This window comes from Dendropsophus ebraccatus, chromosome 1 (assembly GCF_027789765.1).
Source record: "Dendropsophus ebraccatus isolate aDenEbr1 chromosome 1, aDenEbr1.pat, whole genome shotgun sequence".
Classification (NCBI taxonomy): Eukaryota; Metazoa; Chordata; class Amphibia; order Anura; family Hylidae; genus Dendropsophus; species Dendropsophus ebraccatus.
In genome coordinates, this window is record NC_091454.1 from 65,820,701 (window position 1) to 65,840,842 (window position 20,142).

Sequence of the window (20,142 nt, forward strand, 5' to 3'; positions counted from 1 at the left end):
CACCTCCTCTTAGATAATACAGACACTTTGTAGTCGATAATCACAGAAAGCAAGATCGTAATGGTGCAAAACTAAAAAGCAGTCAAGCATCTTACACTGATAAAAATGAACTGTTTTCAGAAAGTTATATAGATTTCTAGTTTACTTCTATTCAGAAATCTTAATCCTTTTAGTACTTATCAGCTGCTGTATGTCTTACAGGAAGTGGTGTATTCTTTTCATTTTGATACAATACTACCTGCTGCCACCTCTGTCTGAGACAGGAACGGTACAAAGCAAATAGCAAATCCCAATAGAAAACCTCTCCTGCTTTGGACAGGTTCTGTTATAGACAGAGGTGGCAGCAGAGAGAATCATGTGTCTAAAAAGAATACCACTTCCTGTAGGGCATACAGCAGCTGATAAGTTCTGGAAGACTTGAGATGTTTAAAAAGGAGTAAATTACAAATCTATATTATTTTCTGACACCAGCTGATTTAAAAGAAACAGATTTACCAAAGTACCCTATTAAGTGCATGATTTTGTGAATGTTTCCATGTTGAATTTTCATATTTCATTCTTTATCTCAGTCCCTGAATCTGGTGCTGCACTGAAAGTGACGTTTGCTTGGTTAATATTATATTAAAATAGCTAAAAATGATGCTTTAACTAATGTTAACAGGTTTTCTGGCACAAGCCATTTAATGTACAGCCATAAAACACTTCAGAAGTATATCTAACTGCACCACAAGCCACCATATATTTTGATTAAGTACAGTAGCTGATATGGCCCATTTAAATACATGATTAAGGACATATACATTTAAGAGTACATTTAATGAAGAAAAGGGTCATAAAATGTACTGAAACAGATTGAGTACTACAGAGTTAAATGAGCTATGCAGAACCTTACTGTCTTCTGTCTATGAATGCAAAATTTCTATAGCTGGCAAATAAGAGCAATGTTTCAAAGACATTTTTCAAGTTATTGCATGTTTTGATCCAAGGTGTCTCACAGCCCAATAAGATTATAATAATATTAATATTGATTACTGTTGACAGTCATGGGGCACAACAAGGTGGTCTACACAATGTTTACTCTATTATGGACCATGCATTTCGAGATTACAAAAATCTTGTTATAAGGTCCTTATGATTTGTGTTAGCTTGAAATGCATTGACCACAATAAAATAAACACTGTGTAGACAACCTTGTTGTGCAGTCCTTCCGTGAATAAATAATTTCTTCTGAATTGTCAATATTGCTGATGCCAGCTCAGCACTGTGGATCTTAGGCCAATTTTAAGATACTTTATAGAGTTGTGCCTATATATTCATCACTGCTTTAGTTAAAGGTTTTAAATAAAAATAAAAAATCTTTTATATCAACTGGTGCCAGAAAGTGCCAGAGATTTGTAATTTAGTTCTATTAAAAAAGTCAAGTCTTCCAGTACTCATCAGCTGCTGTATGTCCTGCAGGAAGTGATGTATTCTTTCCAGTCAGAAGAGCAGGACAGGTTTTCTATGGGGATTTGCTGCTGCTCTGGACAGTTCATGACATGGGCAGAGATGGCAGCAGGGAGCCCTGTGTCAGACTGGAAAGACAACAACACTTCCTGCAGGACATGTGACAGCTGATAAGTACTGGAGGATTCAATATTTTTTAACAGAAGTAAATTACAAATCTCTGGCACTTTCTGGCACCAGTTGATTTAAAATAAAACCTTTTTCTTTTAAACGCATTTGTGTTTGATAAGGACAAAAACATTTTTTACCTAATTTTTACACAATTTAATAACTTCCATGATGTACTTTATAAAGACTGACTTAATAGATGCCCTAAGTAGGTAGGATATTTCTTCCTATTAGTTAAATGTTCCCTGTAAGTTAATAATACCCCTTATTAGTTAATTCCCTGTTAATTAGACATCTGTCTCTAGTAGGTAGAAAATTACAACCAAGTCCACTGGTTCTTTCCTCCTATATCTTCTGCAATCACTACTTCTGTGAGTAGTATTATTGAAACATGGAAGCATTTAGGAACCAAAGCAACTCAGTCACAAAGTCAGACCATGTAAAGTTACAGAGATGGGCAACCTTCAGCCCTCCAGGTGTTAGGAATTGTAGTTTTGCGACCACTGGAGGATCGAAGGTTCCGCATTCCTGCAATAAGATATCCCAGTGATGAGTTAATCTAATGTGTCCTATATTGAGCTAGGTTCCCACTACAGAAATAGGCCATCTATTGATCTAATGATTATTATCACTAGATCCCTGCCTTTTACTGTTAAATGGTAGCCTGTTCACGTAGTGGGAACACAGCCTAAAACAGCCATTCTGACAAATTAAATTGAATGAATTATTTTGTAATTATTTACTGAGCAACAAAAAGGACTTCCAACTTTAAAGCTGAATCATCCAGAAATGCTTAACTTTAAAAGAAATGACCTGTAAATTGCAGCGTTGCACTGCTTCACAGTAATGACTCAATTACATGAAAGCATCTCACTGTATAATTGCCAGACTGTTTGATTACAAAGTAAAAATTTGCGGCAGAGGGTGAATATAAGATTGTGGCCTGAATACTACTGCATAGCAGCAAGCTCTAAAATACTTGATGGAAAATAAAATAAAGCATTGAACAGCCATGCGCTTTGTATCCTAGGAAAGAATGAAACCATTTACTAATGTGGGGTTTGTTGAAGTCTTTAAATTTGTAGATAATGGAAGATAATAGAGGATTGGCAACACTCTTCTAAAGAACGGAATGTACAATGTTGTGACAGTCAGTACAAAAAGAGATGAACAAAGGTATAACAAAGCATAAAAAGTACAGAGCACATGACATCGATAATGGCCAATAATGAGCTACTATTCATCTATCTTTTGCTTTACTGGATTAGCTTGGTAATAGGAGAAAAAGGTGTATGCCAGGTCCTGCCTGACAATATTCATTTACCAATCTGATACTTCTATTGTAAGGGGAATAGTATTGAGCAGATTTTTTACAACTTCAGTCTAATGCTATTTGTATCTGTGACTGTCTGGTGTAAAGAGTAGGAGCTCGGCATGATATACATATATATATATATATATATTTTTTAAGACAGACTGGTTTAAGAAAAAAAAAAACTCACTGTACAGATCGCCTGTAAATAACATTACAACAATCACATCCCTGTTGATCTTTATTTCCTGGGAATGTCTTGACACAAAGTAAATGCCTGCATAGCCAATCACTTTGCATCCTAGCTCAACCTCATTCCACTTAGATGGTAAGCTCTTGCTGGTGGAGCCCTCACTCCTCTTGTTTCAGTAATTAGTGTGAAATTCTGCAACGTCTGATGGCCTGTTCATGTACTTTCAGAATTGCAAAGTGTTGCAGAATTTGTTGGCACTATACAAACATTATAGATAGGGAACAAGAAGCGCTTCCAAGAAATGAATGATCATGATTAAAAACACTCACTAACTAACCAGCTGCAGGTCAGGGAATCGGTTACCTGTATACCAATGTTGTATGTACTATGCAATTAATTTTGTGTACCCTGCCACGCTTATAAATAATAATAAGACAGAGATCGAACTACAAGAGTCAGCAAGCCCTTAGGGATCACTGCACTATTAGACACTGCAATGATATCAATTGATGAATTGGATATTGATATCACTGCAGTGTCTAATAGTTAAGTGACCCTTTAGGGCTTGTTGAGCCTTGTGGTCCGATCTCTGTCTTATTACCGTTTATGAGTGAGGCAGGGTACAGAAAATGTATTGCTGTAAAAACACTATTACCATATTTTCCAGCATATAAGGCGACTGGGCGTATAAGACGAGCCCTGACTTAAGACGCCGCCGGAAAATGTTAACCCCTGCCTGACCGCAGCCCTACTGTGGTCAGGCAGGGATTGACTGGCAGCTAAATTTAAAAAAAAAACAAAAAAGTGAACTCACCTGGGGCCTGTTCCCGGCCTCCGCGTGTCTCTTGGCCCGTTCCCGACACAGGCAGTGTGACGTACTGTACAATGACTGCGCCGGGGCGCCGCAAAGATCTCCCAAACAGCCAAGTGTCTCATCGGAAGAGCTTCGGAAGAATGACAGAGGCTTCGGGTACTTTCGAAGACAACAGATCTATTACAAAATGTGATAGCATATCACTGGTAAATATATATGCCTTTACATGGGGCCAAGATACAGGGCCCTCTCTACACTGATTAGGCAGCTGAAAATTGTATTTTACCCGGCTGGTTATGGAAAAGAGGGGGGACCCCTGACTGTGACATAGCTCACACACACACACACACACACACACACAAGCCACACTCACAAGAAGCCTTATTTGTCAAAGATAAAGTGTCTCTGGAAAAAGTTAAAATCTTGGTAACTTTATAACATGTAGTATGATGTATAGTGTAGAGATCCCTGTGTGTATATTGTTGTGCTATGTATGGGAGGGTGCCGGGAGGGTCTGCGTTACAGAGCTGTGGAGTGCCTGGGCTGGGAATGACGCCGTGGGGGTCCGCGTTAGGGGGCTGGGAAGGGCCTGGGCTTGAAAAGGTGCTGCGGGTGTCCAACTAAGGACAGATAAATTAAGGGTTGGGATGGTTAATCGGGTTAGGGTGGAGGGGCTCCCTTATGGTGCCTTCACCTTGACATGGTGAGGGAACTTGCGTGCCTTGGTGATCCACTGAGCTAATCTGGTGGAAGCAATACTCCCGGTGGGGTCACCTGTGCCAGTAAGGTCAATGGGGAGAGGCCAGACTAAGTAAGGCACCCAGAAGAAAGGACTGGTATCCTAGAAATTTTTTGAAAATGTAAAATACATATACTATTGACAATACATCTATCACTCTCACTACACATCAGTCAGCAGGACACACCACACACATTACTATTCATCTGCTTGTAATAGGCAAGTGGGAGATGGCAGGACCCCTGCACCTAAGATTCCTTTCAACCACTAAGCTCTGTCTACATTCCTGCTAAGCCTCACCCCTTTGTTAAGTACCCCCACACCCACCTTCGCATTCAGCCCTTGGGGTTCGAACTAAATTACTTTTCTGATTGTCACCCCTGTCTAATTACTGATAAGGGGTTTCCTTTTACTCCAGGATCAGACCTTCAGCATCACTGCACTAGAGGAGAGGAGGAGCAACTAGAGGAGCCAGAGGAGGCTGGGCCTGCTGGGAACTAGTAGATAAAAGATATGGGGCTGGCTGGATACAGGCCTCCAATCTGATGCCTCACTCCTATCCTGCACAGTATTGTCTTAACTGTACGGTTTCTATAACTAATGTCTTACTATGTTGTGAAGTGCAGAAAGAATAGTGTGCTGGGGAAAACCAGCCATCAAGCTGTTCATGGACTGGCCCACTGAGCACACCGGCCCACCTGACATTTGCCCAATTGGCCAGATGAGCAGTCCGGCCCTGATTGGTGGGCAATTATTATTTTCTTTATGTAAACTAGTCTGCCTGTTAAAAACCAAAACATTTATTTTTCTGGACAACCTCTTTAACCCCTTAGCGACCCATGACGTATCTGATACGTCATGGTGCCGCTCGGGGTGTTCAGAGCGGGGTCCCGCCGGGACCCCGCTCTGAACGGCGCTGATCCCGGCTAACACGTGCAGCCGGGCAGTGCCTCTATTAGCCGGCGCGGGTCCCATTGCCGCGCCGGCTAATTAAGCCTCTAAGTGCAGCTGTCAAACCTGACAGCTGCATTTAGAGGCACTGCGCCGCACGTCCCTGGTGTCTAGTGGGACGGATCTCCCCCCCGCGATGCGATCGCGGGGGGGAGATCCGTTCTTCTGCCCGTGCCGGGCCTCAGCGTCGGAATGACGCTGATCCCGGCTCGGCAATAGATTGCTATGGCCTGCAGCAGGCCATAGTAATCTATGACTGATCTAATCGATCTTTGCTGTGTATATACACAGCATTGATCTCTATGAGAGATCAGTGCTGTCTATATACAAGTCCCCCAGGGGGGCTTCTAGTTACAGTAAAAAAAATTGTAAAAAAGTGTTTTTATTAATAAAAAATCCCCTCCCCTAATAAAAGTCCAAATCACCCCCCTTTTCCCATTTTATAAATATGAATTAATAAATAAATAAATAAACATATTTAGTATCGCCGCGCGCGTAATCGCCCGAACTATTATTTAATCACATTCCTGATCTTGCACGGTAAACGGCGTCAGCGCAAAAAAATTTCAAAGTGCAAAATTGCGCATTTTTGGTCGCATCAAATCCAGAAAAAATGTAATAAAAAACTATCAAAAAGTCGTATATGCGCAATCAAGGTACCAATAGAAAGAACGCATCATGGCGCAAAAACTGACACCTCACACAGCCCCATAGACCAAAGGATAAAAGCGTTATAAGCCTGGGAATGGAGCGATTTTAAGGAACGTATATTTGTTAACAATGGTTTGAATTTTTTACAGGCCATCCGATACAATATAAGTTATACATGTTATATATCATAGTAATCGTAACGACTTGAGGAACATGCATAACAAGTCAGTTTTACCATAGGACGGACGGCGTAAATGCAAAACTCCCTGAAATCAAAACAAATTCGTTTTTTTTTTTCAATTTGACAGCGCAGATGATTTTTTTCCGGTTTCGCAGCATATGTTATGGAAAAATAATGCCTGTCATTGCAAAGTACAATTGGTTTCGCAAAAAATAAGCGCTCATATGCGTCTCTAGGTGAAAAAATGCAAGCGCTATGGACTTTTAAACTTAAAATGGAATAAGCAAAAGCGCAAAAACGAAAATAGGCTTTGACCTTAAGGGGTTAAGATGCTACACATGAGCATAATTTAAGAAAACATTTTGCGTGTTTAAAATACTTTATATAAAGTAGTTTCCTATATATTTTTGACATAGATTTCCAAGGCATTGTTAGGAAATGACAATGCCCCCTTTCCTTTTGTCTGTTGACTACCTTCAGGGGGTAAAGAGAGTGGGGTAATGAAGGACAGCAGGATTAGGGCTACATACCGCTTTATTTCTAGTCTGTAACCATAGACACACAGGTCTGCACAGGAGCAATAAACATCAAACTTTATTATTTTTCATAACTGTTAGCAAAAAAAAAACAAAATTAATGGTTATTGTTCATCTTCATTTTATGTCTCCGAAGCATTTAGAATGAGAAATGGAGCAACTGTGCAAATAGTTTTAACAAAAAATGTTTTGTGTCTATAGCTACTGTGTAGAACTGTCCATGGTAAAAGACTACAAAAGTATCCTGTGCAGTCTTCTTCTGCAGATATACATCCTTTTGTCTATAACCTACTTCTCTTACCTTCATGTTAAGGTTCATGGGAGCTTAGCAAAGAATTTAGCATAAGAAAAAAATGCAACTTAAAGGGAAACTATCAGCAAGTTTGTACACTATGCAAATTAGTCAGTTTGGTGCACTGGAAGCATTCCTCATCATTGTTCCGACCACTGGCTCATATGTCCCTCACGCTCTCTCCGAGGAGGGAGAGATGGCTATGTATGCATAGTTGAATATGTATAAGTAGGAGAGGAGGTACAAGCCGGCAGGTGGGACAGTGCACTGAGGGGCCAAGGAACTAATTTATATATTGGCTTTAGATCTAACTACTCAAACATGATGCCACAGAGCAAAATAATAAGACATGTCCCAGAATGAGCAACTCTGCCGCTACAAGAACATGTGTAAAAACCAGCTTATAGTATCTCTTAATATAAATGAAGAATTACTTTACACTGAGACTCTGTACCACATTTATAATGGATTGTGGCCTAAACAGGGGTCTGGCATAAATGAATGCTCTCCCAAATTTAACGTGCATTTTCATAGCAGTTCACTCTCTCATACATTAGGAAGACAATAATAGTCCCAAGTTACTGATTTAGAATTACCATTACTTTTCTTTTCATGTCTACTTGGCAATAGTAAATAGCAATAATAGCAGTTTTTTTTTTAATTAATAACCAAACACTTGACGCTATTAACTAGGGTGAAAATGTCTGAAACGTCCCTTCTGGACAAATAACAAATTAGAGCAGTTTGCATGATGTACAGATATCTAAAGGATTTCAATTGAATTTGAACATACGTACACCACAAAAGCAACTCTCAGAGAACAGCTTAAAGGTGCCAAATAGAATTGAATAGGCGCAGGGCTAAGCTGAGCGCTACAGCCCCTTCATTTGGCAATTATTGGGTCTCAGCATGAGGACCCACTCTCATCAAAACTGCTACTATGTTACCTTGACATATCAGAAGGTTCTTAAAGGGACAGCTACCCTTTTTGCAGTTTTATCATCTATCATTTAGTTAAACCTTTGATATGTTACCAAGATGACAAATGCTTAGATCGCACTGCCTCTCAATCCTGAGATCTGCTACAATTGCTAGTTATAAGCTCAACGTCCTGTTTATATGCCTGATCTGACTCATTCACCCCATGATAGTCTATGAAGTAAGTGAGATTTTGCGGCCAGACAGGGAGTGGAGAGTGCTAAGGCATGCTACACCTACATTTAACTGGCAATCCAAAATCCAAATTCACATGCCTGGATGACATCAAAAGCTTAGATAAATGAAAGTACCGTTTTAATTTTCATTTCTGGTTTAGTGTTCCTTTAAAGGGGTTGTCCGGCGAAAAAAATTATTCACAGAATAACACACATTACAAAGTTATACAACTTTGTAATGTATGTTATGTCTGTGAATGGCCCCCTTCCCCGTGTCCCACCACCCCCACCCGTGTACCCGGAAGTGTGGTGCGCTATACATTACCTGTCACGTGCCGACCACGGTCTCCGATCCTCAGCAGTGACGTCTTCTTCGGGAGGCCAGCGGATCTTCCCGAGTGCTGGCCGCCCTCTGCAGCGTCATCCGAAGCTCAGCCGCGATTGGCTGAGCATAACTGTGCTCAGCCAATCGCGGCTGAGCAGCTGATGACGTGGCCGCGTCATCAGCCGCTCAGCCGCGATTGGCTGAGCATAACTGTGCTCAGCCAATCGCGGCTGAGCGGCTGATGACGCGGCCACGTCATCAGCTGCTCAGCCGCGATTGGCTGAGCACAGTTATGCTCAGCCAATCGCGGCTGAGCTTCGGATGACGCTGCAGAGGGCGGCCGGCACTCGGGAAGATCCGCCGAACTTACGAAGAAGACGTCACTGCTGACGATCGGAGACCGTGGACGACACGACATGCGGTGAGTATAATGCACCACACTTCCGGGTCTAGCGTGGGTGGGGGGAAACACGGGGAAGGGGGCCATTCACAGACATAACATACATTACAAAGTTGTATAACTTTTTAATGTGTGTTATTCTGTGAATAATTTTTTTCGCCGGACAACCCCTTTAATCTAAAGCTACTGACAGGGAAAGACTGGCGCAGAAAAGTTACAAAGGAATGGTAGAGTAATAAAGATTTGGGACATCAGGCTTATATAAACCCACCAAAAGCTCATTCTTTTAGGTTCAACTTACAAGTTACATGGTGCAATGAAAATAATTATGTCCATAAAGTTCAATCATTTTGCAAGCAGATTATTTTTGAATTTATAAAATATTTGCAAGAAATACAAAATCATAATATATACACACACACACTCATATATATATTATATATATATATGTATATAATGTTTTTGTATAATCTATACCAAACAATTAGAACTAGAGTTAGTAAAGACAAGAAGGCGGATACAATACCTTTAACCTCTCGGTCACCCCATCCGTGAAGCTGACAGTGAACTCTGCTATTTTTGGCACTCTAATTTTCTTGTTCTTTTGTTCCGACTGATATTCTGTCCTTGTCTTGACAACCACCTAAAACACATCAGCTTATTAGAACTTTAAAGATGAGGAGGTACATCCAAAGAAATCTTTTTACACTTGTATCCTATCAAATGGATAGTCTGGTTTTTGGACAATAGATGTCTCTGAGGAACAAAGATGGTCTAATTTATTATAGAGGTTTTTCCACTTTAGACATTTATGGGATCTTTACAGGATATACCAAAGGTGTATTACCTATATACAGGTATAGGTGACCGTATACCAGGGTGGACTTGTCATGTGTGTTGGCACCCCAACATATTTATTTAACTTATTTAAGCTGTGCCCACCATTGTTATACTTGTCTTGATCAGAGCTGAGTCCGACGCTCATAGAGAATGACGGCCATTCTCTATGAGCGTTGGACTCATCTCTGGTGCACACGCGCCGGGCTTCAGACAGTGATATCTCGGCGGCGAGAGAGGAGTGGGACTTTGTGCAGGGTGTAAGTATAAGGGTCTCTAGCGGGGGGGGGCGTCGCTGCCCCGGCACGGGGGTGACATGTTCGCTTTAAGTTCCTTAAAGGGGTTGTCCGGCGATAAAAAATTATTCACAGAATAACACACATTACAAAGTTATACAACTTTGTAATGTATGTTATGTCTGTGAATGGCCCCCTTCCCCGTGTTTCCCCCCACCCACGCTAGACCCGGAAGTGTGGTGCATTATACTCACCGCATCTCGTGTCGTCCACGGTCTCCGATCGTCAGCAGTGACGTCTTCTTCGGGAGCTTGGCGGATCTTCCCGAGTGCCGGCCGCCCTCTGCAGCGTCATCCGAAGCTCAGCCGCGATTGGCTGAGCATAACTGTGCTCAGACAATCGTGGCTGAGCAGCTGAAGACGTGGCCGCGTCATCAGCCGCTCAGCCGCGATTGGCTAAGCACAGTTATGCTCAGCCAATCGCGGCTGAGCTTCGGATGACGCTGCAGAGGGCGGCCGGCACTCGGGAAGATCCGCCGGTCTCCCGAAGAAGACGTCACTGCTGAGGATCGGAGACCGTGGACGACACGAGATGCGGTGAGTATAATGCACCACACTTCCGGGTCTAGCGTGGGTGGGGGGAAACACGGGGAAGGGGGCCATTCACAGACATAACATACATTACAAAGTTGTATAACTTTGTAATGTGTGTTATTCTGTGAATAATTTTTTATCGCCGGACAACCCCTTTAAATAGTTGTGTAAATAGACCAAATGAAGAAAAGGCACACATGTCCACAACTTTCTTTTCTGAAGACTTGGGGAATTTCAGAACTTCTGAGACACTTCAGTGAGTAGTCATTGTGCGCTCTACAATAACTGAATAAACTATTTATGAAGATTAGTTAACAGTAAACATGAATAAGATAAAAAAAGGTAGTGAAATCCTTTAAATCTAGATTCTTTATATGCAATCTGATAATAAAAAATCTGACAAAGACTTATTTGGATCTTATTGGGAACCAGTCAAGTCCCTCAACCTTGTTTAAACCCTCCCCAGTGCTGTATAGCTGCGTGGCAGAGCACTTGGTAAGCAGATATGGTGGTGGAGCCGCAGCAGCATGTAGTCATACTACCTCCATCCTCCGCTCAATCACTTACGCCTGATTGGCAGCTTGACTGCTGGAAACTTCATGCAAAACCCACAGAAATAAGGTGCTAGGAAGGGTTTAAACAGGGTGATGGATGTAACCAAATCCCTTTACGGCCATACTTGCTGCGTCTTAATGTGGTTAAGATAAAGGATTTACTTTAAAAGGGGAAATCCAGTCAGGATTATAATTTGTCATAAAATATAGTGTACACATATGAGAACAAATGGTGACTGAACCCTATTGGCATAACTCAAACATTTGTCTGACATGACGTTGCAAGCAGTGGGCTAGTGAAATTAATCAGTGTTTGTTTTGCAATCTGTATCTTTTTTTTTTTTTCGTTTTTTTATGTGATTTTATAAATATCCTACACATTATTTTTGTTACATTGCCACAAAATACCAAGAGGATACACAAAATATGTGAAAAGGAAAAAATTGCATAATAAAAGAGGGTCACATGAAAGCTAACAATGCCATCATATATTATTCCCAACAATATTTTAGTCCTTCCTAACCTAAGATATGGCAGGTAAAATACATCAGTGGATCAAATACCTTTCTAAATTAATCAAGTCAGATCATTGGTAAAATACTTGCAATGCACCCAAACAATATTTCAATTCATTCAATAAATAATCCACAACAGCACTAGAGTACTATATTGTTTCACTACCTTCCAGAAAAACATTGTTATTAGTGATACCCAAATGGCATCAGGGTACCATGTTTTTATCAGGTTAAAGATAAAGAAGGACTATTTGTGTACTATGAACAACCCTTCAGATTATGTTCTCTGTCCACCACTGTAGATAAGATGTAGCAAAAAGTAGAAGAGGAAGTAACTAAGAACATCTGCTCATTGGCTATACAAAGCAAGTCCAGTTTTCACTATGGCCTTACAAGAGGCTGACATTACCAGTTCCGTAGAGATCCCTTTTCAGCTATCATCTCAGTGTCATTACAGGCAGGATTACAATGATAAGTTACATCTATTACCAAGTAATACAGGATTCACCACTGATAACAGGTGATTGTCAGAGCATACCTCCTATCTCTGCACAGATCACAGAGCATACCTAAAAACTCTCACAGAGAAGTCAATGAGTCTGGTAACTACAAGTTACTTTGGCCCATGTGGTTTCTGTAAAGCAAATACCAGAATGGTGTTATAAGTACCTTGTCAACTCCCTGTTGGTTTCAATGAGTGCCAGGAGTGATAGGAGCCTCATACACAGTCCAGCACTCAGGAGCCTGAGTGAGCGAGCAGGCACCGTGATTAGATACTGCTCAGCTCTGCCTCCACACCTACCTATCAGGGAAGGTTAAAGGCCATCACTGAGCTGACAGGTGCCCTCTATGAGCAGATCGTTATCATGTGCAGAAAAAAATATATACAGATAGATAGATAGATAGATAGATAGATAGATAGATAGATAGATAGATAGAATGCCTCTGGAGTAGAAACAGGTTTTGCAGGCTTCCTGTCAACCATAGTTGCTAACTGTATATGTGTCCTAAGGGCATGGTTACTGTTGCACCATTGGGTTATGGTTAAAGAAGCCCTGGTTGCGTGGTACATAGGTGTTTATTTCCTCGACAATTGAGTTTTACCTGCTTGCAGAACAAGAGATACATCAAGCTTTTACAATTCTTTGCTTTCTGATTGCCAACAAAGCCACATTTTCTAAATATTTGTGTAAAATAAAAAAAATTGTTGGATACACAAATAAGCAAACAGGGCCAAACCTGTTTAGTTAGCTTTTTAGTACGGAAGAAATGTTGCTATGCAGCAATAACATACACAGCCTACATACAAGAATAGGGCTTTTCTGGAGAAAGAAAATACTTTTTGGTAACCTCCTACAACTCCTTTAATACCTCACATCAGGTGTGACTGCAATTAATCCAATTTCCCACAGCCATCTTTGTCACACTGGGATTTGCTGGATATGATGTTTACATTGGGGGGCTGGTGACTACCAGTACATTTCTTCCACTGTCTAACAAACAAAAGATTGATTGGGTCAAATAAAATAAATTTTGAGTCTAAAGACTGCCACACACTTTGAACAACTGTGGGCTTAATGGATATTATCTCCCCATACACACAAACATTCAGCATGGAGAAACATTCACACTTATTCCTCCCAGAACAAAGGGGTGGGCCAGCAAAAAGTTGTGAGGCCTTCCTACACCTATAGTATTGGACAGCTTAAAGGGGTTGGCCACTTTATAGTAAAATAGGTCAGTGTACAGTATTAGTAACTGTACTTACTCCACTTACTGACAGCAGCTCCCTGTGTACCTCATAGAGCTAAAATCAGACTCCCCTCCTCTGTGGTGTTTTGGTCCATAAGATTGCTGACATGGAGGAGCATGTGACCGGGGCCGCGCCCCCCAGTGTACACCACACAGCCTGTATATGTCTATGGAGAACACAGTGGACAGGGCAGGGTCACATGCTCCTCGATGTCAGCCATTTTATAGACTGAAACAAAACAGAGCAGGGCAGCCCAGCCTGGTGAAGGGGAGTCTGATTTTAGCTCTATGAGGTACACAGGGAGCTGCTGTTAGTATATACAGTGACTAATACTTTGTACTGACCTATTTTACTATAAAGTGGCCAACCCCTTTAAGTATAAGTTGTATGGGCACCCCAATCCCACAACCAGCTATTTAGCAATTAAGCATGTGTGTCTACCAGCACTCCACTTAGTAGGTGTACATGCACACTGCTATATACTTTGAACACCAGGTGGTGCTATACAACATGTAAGTAAATGTATTAACTATTGTATACAATGGTATAACAACCCATTCAGAAAAAGAAAATTATCAGTGCGCTTCTGTGAAACACATACCCTCAGATTCCTGAATGACAGTGAGCATAACCTGCTTGGTACTTGAATTACAGGAGAAGTCCAGCCTCAGACGACTTCTCTGAGGCGGCAGGAGCAGGGGAAAGAGTAAGAATGAACTATTGGCTAGTGAGGTTGACCTGCATATTTTCCATTGATCTGAGGGTTGAAATGTACTACAGCTTTTGCTCACTAGTATGGATGTTTTGTCTCTGTTACAATTAGTTTATGCCTTTTACTGTTAAATCTTAAAAGCAATAAATAAAACCTTTAAAAAAAAAATGAAGTATTGGCTACCCCTCCCCGTGCCCGCGATAAGCAGTGGGACCAGCCTCAGGACCCCCCCACTGGAAGGCATTTTCCCGAGTTGTGATGACATCACGACTGAGCACAAAATGCCTGTCGCAGCTGATGGTCTGGCCGCTCAGCCAATCAGTGACTGCAGCAGCATCCCGCCCCAGTCACTGACTGGCTGAGCGCGCTGTCCTGACTTTTCACTGCAGGTGGTCAGGAATGCCTCCGTGCAGAGAAAGCTGAGAAGCAGCCCTAAACCAGCATCCCTATACTTTTAGGATTGGTGGGGGCCTTTATAGGACAGATTTCCGTTCTTATTACATTATGACATATTGCTAGGATTTGTCATCAATTTATAATTGTGGTCTGATAATCGGAACCCAACAATGGAAAAAAGCACTAGATTAGCGCTGAGCACGTTTGACTGATTTTCCATGGCTATAAGGCATCATAGTTTCTGATTGTTCAGATTCTTGCACAACTAAAGAGGATTTAGAAGGAGATACAACCCTAAACCAGAGATTCATCTCTTTATTTTCAGAATCAAATGAGGTCAATGAGATTGGACCACCCATTAACTGTAAAATCATAGATATCCTAGTGTTATATCTTAATGTTATTCGATGGGAAAACCCACTTTACATGCTAAAATTCTACCTATAAAAACCACTAGATGGAGCTTAGCTGCTTCCTGCTTAATTATTCATTATGTATGCAGTATGCTCTTACGTTCTAGCTAGCGGTAGCTACAAGCAGACAAATTTCATTATTTAACTCTATGGCCATGCAGTGGATTTTGATCTCTGCACCATAAAAACAGCCACATATGCTATAAAGATACATAGAAAATGTAAATACTACAAAATTTTGGAGTGTTGAAATTACAAAAATAAAATGGTGTTAATTCAAAGTGAATCTGTCACCCCCTGGCTGCCTACTGAGTTGGCAGAAATCAATAGAAATATTCAGAACATACCTTTATTGCCTGTGTCTGTGTTTTTATTTTCATTAAAAACACCTTTATATTTAATGTGAACAGTGTCAAAGAGTTGCTACACCTCACTATGCTGTATGCACACTGTCACACTGTACAAGCTGATTATGCAAAAGGAAGGCATACAGCATGGTAAGGTATAGCGGTGCTAGGGCCCAGGAAATAATAAGCTCCACCTCCTTGACGCTATTCACAGCCCAAAAAAACACAGACAGGTAAAAATATATATGTTCTAAATAATATGTTCTAAATGTTTTTATTGATATCTATCCAGCGGTGCCATCAGCTCTGTAGGCAGTTAGAGGATCCCAGATTCACTTTAAAGGTTTGCTTAAAACATTCATGAAAATCCAAGTGACTCCAACTAACAAAACGCAGTCTTTACAAATTACTAGTTGTCTTCTTGGTAACCATGGCACTGGATTCCTCTATAACTGTATGCTAATCATTTTGACATGCAGATTATTTTTATGTGCACACATAGACTACAATGGCTGATTTTTTTTTTCTTTGTTTCCCTTTATTTGGGAGTGTGGCTGGGTTCACCATGTGTTTTTGTGTGTATTTAACATATACTTTTGATAATGCTGTAAAGAAAAAAACGTATGCATTAAACTGAAGCCAAAAAACGGATACCGCTCTATGCCATACAACAAGATCTGTTTTCTAGTCACCTACATTATAAGTAAAAAACAATCGAAATGTATGTTTTTTTTGCTGGATACATAAAATGTGTCTCTCAATGTTTATGTATATAGCAAAAAAAAATGTATTGAAAAGGAAACATTGAAATGTACACAAAAACGCAGTGTGAACCCAGCCTGTCTCTTTATTCTCTGTAGAAAGTATATGGCAACCTGTAATAAACAAGCAATAAAAGAGCACTGTATATGAGCAGATGCTGAATCATGCTCTGTATGATATTTAGGTTAATACATCATAAATTCTGTGCAATGTAAGCTAATAAAAAGCTGACCATTAATCTATCTGTAGTAAAATCTCTGGTATATACAGTTGGCTGCAGTAAATACCCAGGTAGACCCTGTGTACTATGTATGCTCATCTGTTAGGCAGACATGCCTGAGCAGCACTAACATGTATGTACTACTATTGCACATAGATAGAACAGACAATGCATTTGACAGATTGACAGGGTGTGCAGCTATTCCAGATATAAAGAAAAGTCTAGACCTTGGAGATGAGGGCATCCATTTACAATATTACCTTCTCAGGGGCAGAGAACTGCAGATGATTTACATCCAAGGGTGTGATCAGAGGCACCGTCTGAAATCCATCTTCACCAGAAGGCTCCTTACTGGTTTTGTCACTCAGATTACTCCCCAGCTTCACCATGCTTTATTCCTCTGCTTGCAGACCTGGGATAGAAGGAGAATATTTCAGAATAATAGAAAATAATATACATACATAAGCTGTGGAAACAGGTAAAATATATTAAAATGTGCATTTAAAAAAAAAAACAAAAGACAATCCTATGCACTGCATCTCATCCCACCTTTTATTCTAAAAACCTAGAGCCTGTGTTAATTTGGCATTTAGCAGATGGCTGGACATGCAAATGTGTATCAGCCTATGTGTATGTGCATGCATTCTATCACAGTGCAGCCAGGGAGTGTCTGATACAAAGCCCAGCTGCAGACATACTGGAACATAATAGGTAACAATACTCACAGTAAGACGTCTTTCTTCTATGTCTGTGGCCAGGCTGGTGAAGGCAGAAGCAGCGAGCCCTGTCTGTGGTGCTGATGCAGACAATGCTCCTAGAACGGCGGCTTCTAAAAGCTACTAGAGGGGAATAAGGCGCCTATTGCAGTACATGCTTCCTGCGGCACTCACACTGAAGCAGATACACTATTCACCTGTACACTGGCGCCATCTGGTGTTGAAATAACGCACTGCAAGAGTTCGGCAAAACAATACATACACCTGACAGCAATGCCCCCTAGAGGAAAACCAACGGAATACTGGACCATTTATGTAATTTTATTTCCTTTATCTTTACAGTAAATGTTATTGTGGGGTAAAACATAATCATAAATAAGGGCTACAGAGCATAATATGCATGCTCCTAGGCACTTGGTACTGGAGGACGTGTCTGGTCCTGTTGTAGAGCAGGATAAGGAATGTGCGTCATGTTTCCTTGGAGACGCGATTAAGACGTGTGCAGAGGCATCGAGTACTTCAGGGAAGAAATGCAACCTAGACAGCTGGAGACTAGAGATGGGAGAATTTGTTTACCAGAGACCGACATAGCAACAATAAAAGCTTATTTGCATCTTAGAGAAAGGGGAAGAACGAACATACAAACATATTGCAGAATTGCAATTCTGAGCATACAGGGCTCATTTACCTAAAGAAATAAACAGATAGATAGATAGATAGATAGATAGATAGATAGATAGATAGATAGATAGATAGTGTAGAGAAGAGCCGCACATCCAGATGTAGAGAAGTGGGGGCTTGCAGAGAAAGTCCGTTGGCCAGGGATCCCAAAGTATACAGCAACAGTCCGCAGCACACCAACCTGTAATAAAACAGGTCATTTATTCCATCAAAAAGGTGCAGGTTCAGGTTACATTTCAGTTCTCTCGCAGAATTATTTTCTAGAATTGATTTGAAATGTTGTAACCTGTACCTGCACCTTTTTGATGGAATAAATCACCAGTTTTTTTACAAGTTGGTGTGCTGCGGACTGTTGCTGGATAGATTAGATAGATAGATAGATAGATAGATAGATAGATAGATAGATAGATAGATAGATAGATAGATAGATAGGAGATTGATAGATAGATAGATAGATAGATAGATAGATAGATAGATAGATAGATAGATAGAGTGGATAGATGCTAGACAGAGAAAGCCATGAGAAAGGCACATAGATATGGGATGGGGAGAAACAAACTGATCCATATGTTATAAATAGATATAAACAAGTAATAAATATAAAAGATACATAGATTAACAAAAAATACAAAGATAGATTAAAGGGGTTATCCAGCGCTACAAAAACATGGCCACTTTTCCCCTACTGTTGTCTCCAGTTTGGGTGGGGTTTTGAAACTCCGTTCCATTAAAGTGAATGGAGCTTATGGGTATATTCACATGAACGGGCTCGCAGCGAGATTCTCGCTGCGAGCCCGGCAGGCCCTGGCAGTTCCCATACACTACATACTTGCTGCGGTCTAAACGACCGCAGCGAGTATGTAATTCTGCCGCCCTTAACCCCTTCTGCTCCCGGCCGGCTCCCCCGCTGTGTATATACTTTACCTGTCCTTGCTGCACGGGGTCCCGGCGTCCTGCTCTCCCGTCCGGCCAATTAGTGTGTTGCCCAGCCGCAGCCACTGATTGGCCGGACGGGAGAGCAGGACGCCGGACCCGTGCAGCAAGGACAGGTAAAGTATGCTTACAGCGGGGGAGCCGGCCGGGAGCAGAAGGGGTTAAGGGCGGCAGAATTACATACTCGCTGCGGTCGTTTAGACCGCAGCAAGTATGTAGTGTATGGGAACTGCCAGGACCTGCCGGGCTCGCAGCGAGAATCTCGCCGCGAGCCCGTTCGTGTGAATATACCCTAAAGGGGTTATCCAGCACTACAAAAACATGGCCACTTTTCCCCCTACTGTTGTCTCCAGTTCAGGTGCGGTTTGCAATTAAGCTCCATTTACTTCAATGGAACGGAGTTTCAAAGCCCCACCCAAACTGGAGACAACAGTAGGGGGAAAGTGGCCATGTTTTTGTAGCGCTAGATAACCCCTTTATTTGCAAACCACACCTGAACTGGAGACAACAGTAGGGGGAAAAGTGGCTATGTTCTTGTAGCGCTGAATAACCCCTTTAATTAGATAGATTAAACATATAGATACATGGATATATAGACATTTTTGACAGTGGTCCATTGGACCATTTTATGCTGAGTGGCAGCAGAAATGGGCGATGTGGCCTCTCTGATGTCACCAACATTTGTGTTGAAAACTGCAAATCTGTCTCTGGTACCCACTCCCCAGCACTGATCCCGTGCTGATGCATGCACATCGCTATTTATACAGATCAGCAATCCCCCATGGAGCTGACTGTCAGCCATCTGCCCACTGAGCAGTGCAGAGGCTGCCACCCACAGAGCGAAACCGATCAAAGCGGGGGAGCGGGGACCAGGGCTTGAACAGCCCTGCAGTTACAACCATGGACATTGGTGGCAGAAGAGAGGACTGTGTGTCTACATAAATTGCTGTTGAAATAAAAAAAATAAATACATTTATTTTAATGAAATTATATTGCAAAGTAGTATAACTTTTTTAAAGCAATATAGTAAAAAATTTGAAAACAAAAATTGTTGCTATCCAGAATATTGCTTTAATTGGTTCCAGGATTACCATTTGTATGTTGAAAATATTGTATCCTGACACCGCAGCCCAATGGCATACTAGTAATTGGTTCTTAGGTTCCCAAAATATCATTGCATAAAATGAAAAAAATGAAGATCGAGGTCATTGGTATTTACTGTCAGGAAATACTTATGAGGGATTGCTTTAGGGAGGCTTCAGGAAACCATCAGTATTTTAGTAAAAGCTGAAAAGGTGGAAAAAAAAAAACA

The 20,142-nt window shown here is 41.2% G+C and overlaps 1 protein-coding gene across 1 annotated transcript in view; it reads right to left on the minus strand.

Annotated features, from left to right (window-relative positions):
* The window catches only part of NSG2 (neuronal vesicle trafficking associated 2), a 45,684-nt gene extending 28,022 nt beyond the window's left edge, over positions 1-17,662 (minus strand). Inside the window, exons 1-3 of the mRNA XM_069954972.1 lie at positions 17,226-17,662; positions 16,761-16,912; positions 9,689-9,805 (exon numbers count right to left, since the gene is read on the minus strand). Coding sequence (XP_069811073.1) covers positions 9,689-9,805; positions 16,761-16,889 — 246 coding nt within the window. The 5' untranslated portion in view covers positions 16,890-16,912; positions 17,226-17,662. The remainder of the gene's footprint in view (positions 1-9,688; positions 9,806-16,760; positions 16,913-17,225) is intronic.
* Between the last annotated feature and the right edge of the window lie 2,480 nt (positions 17,663-20,142).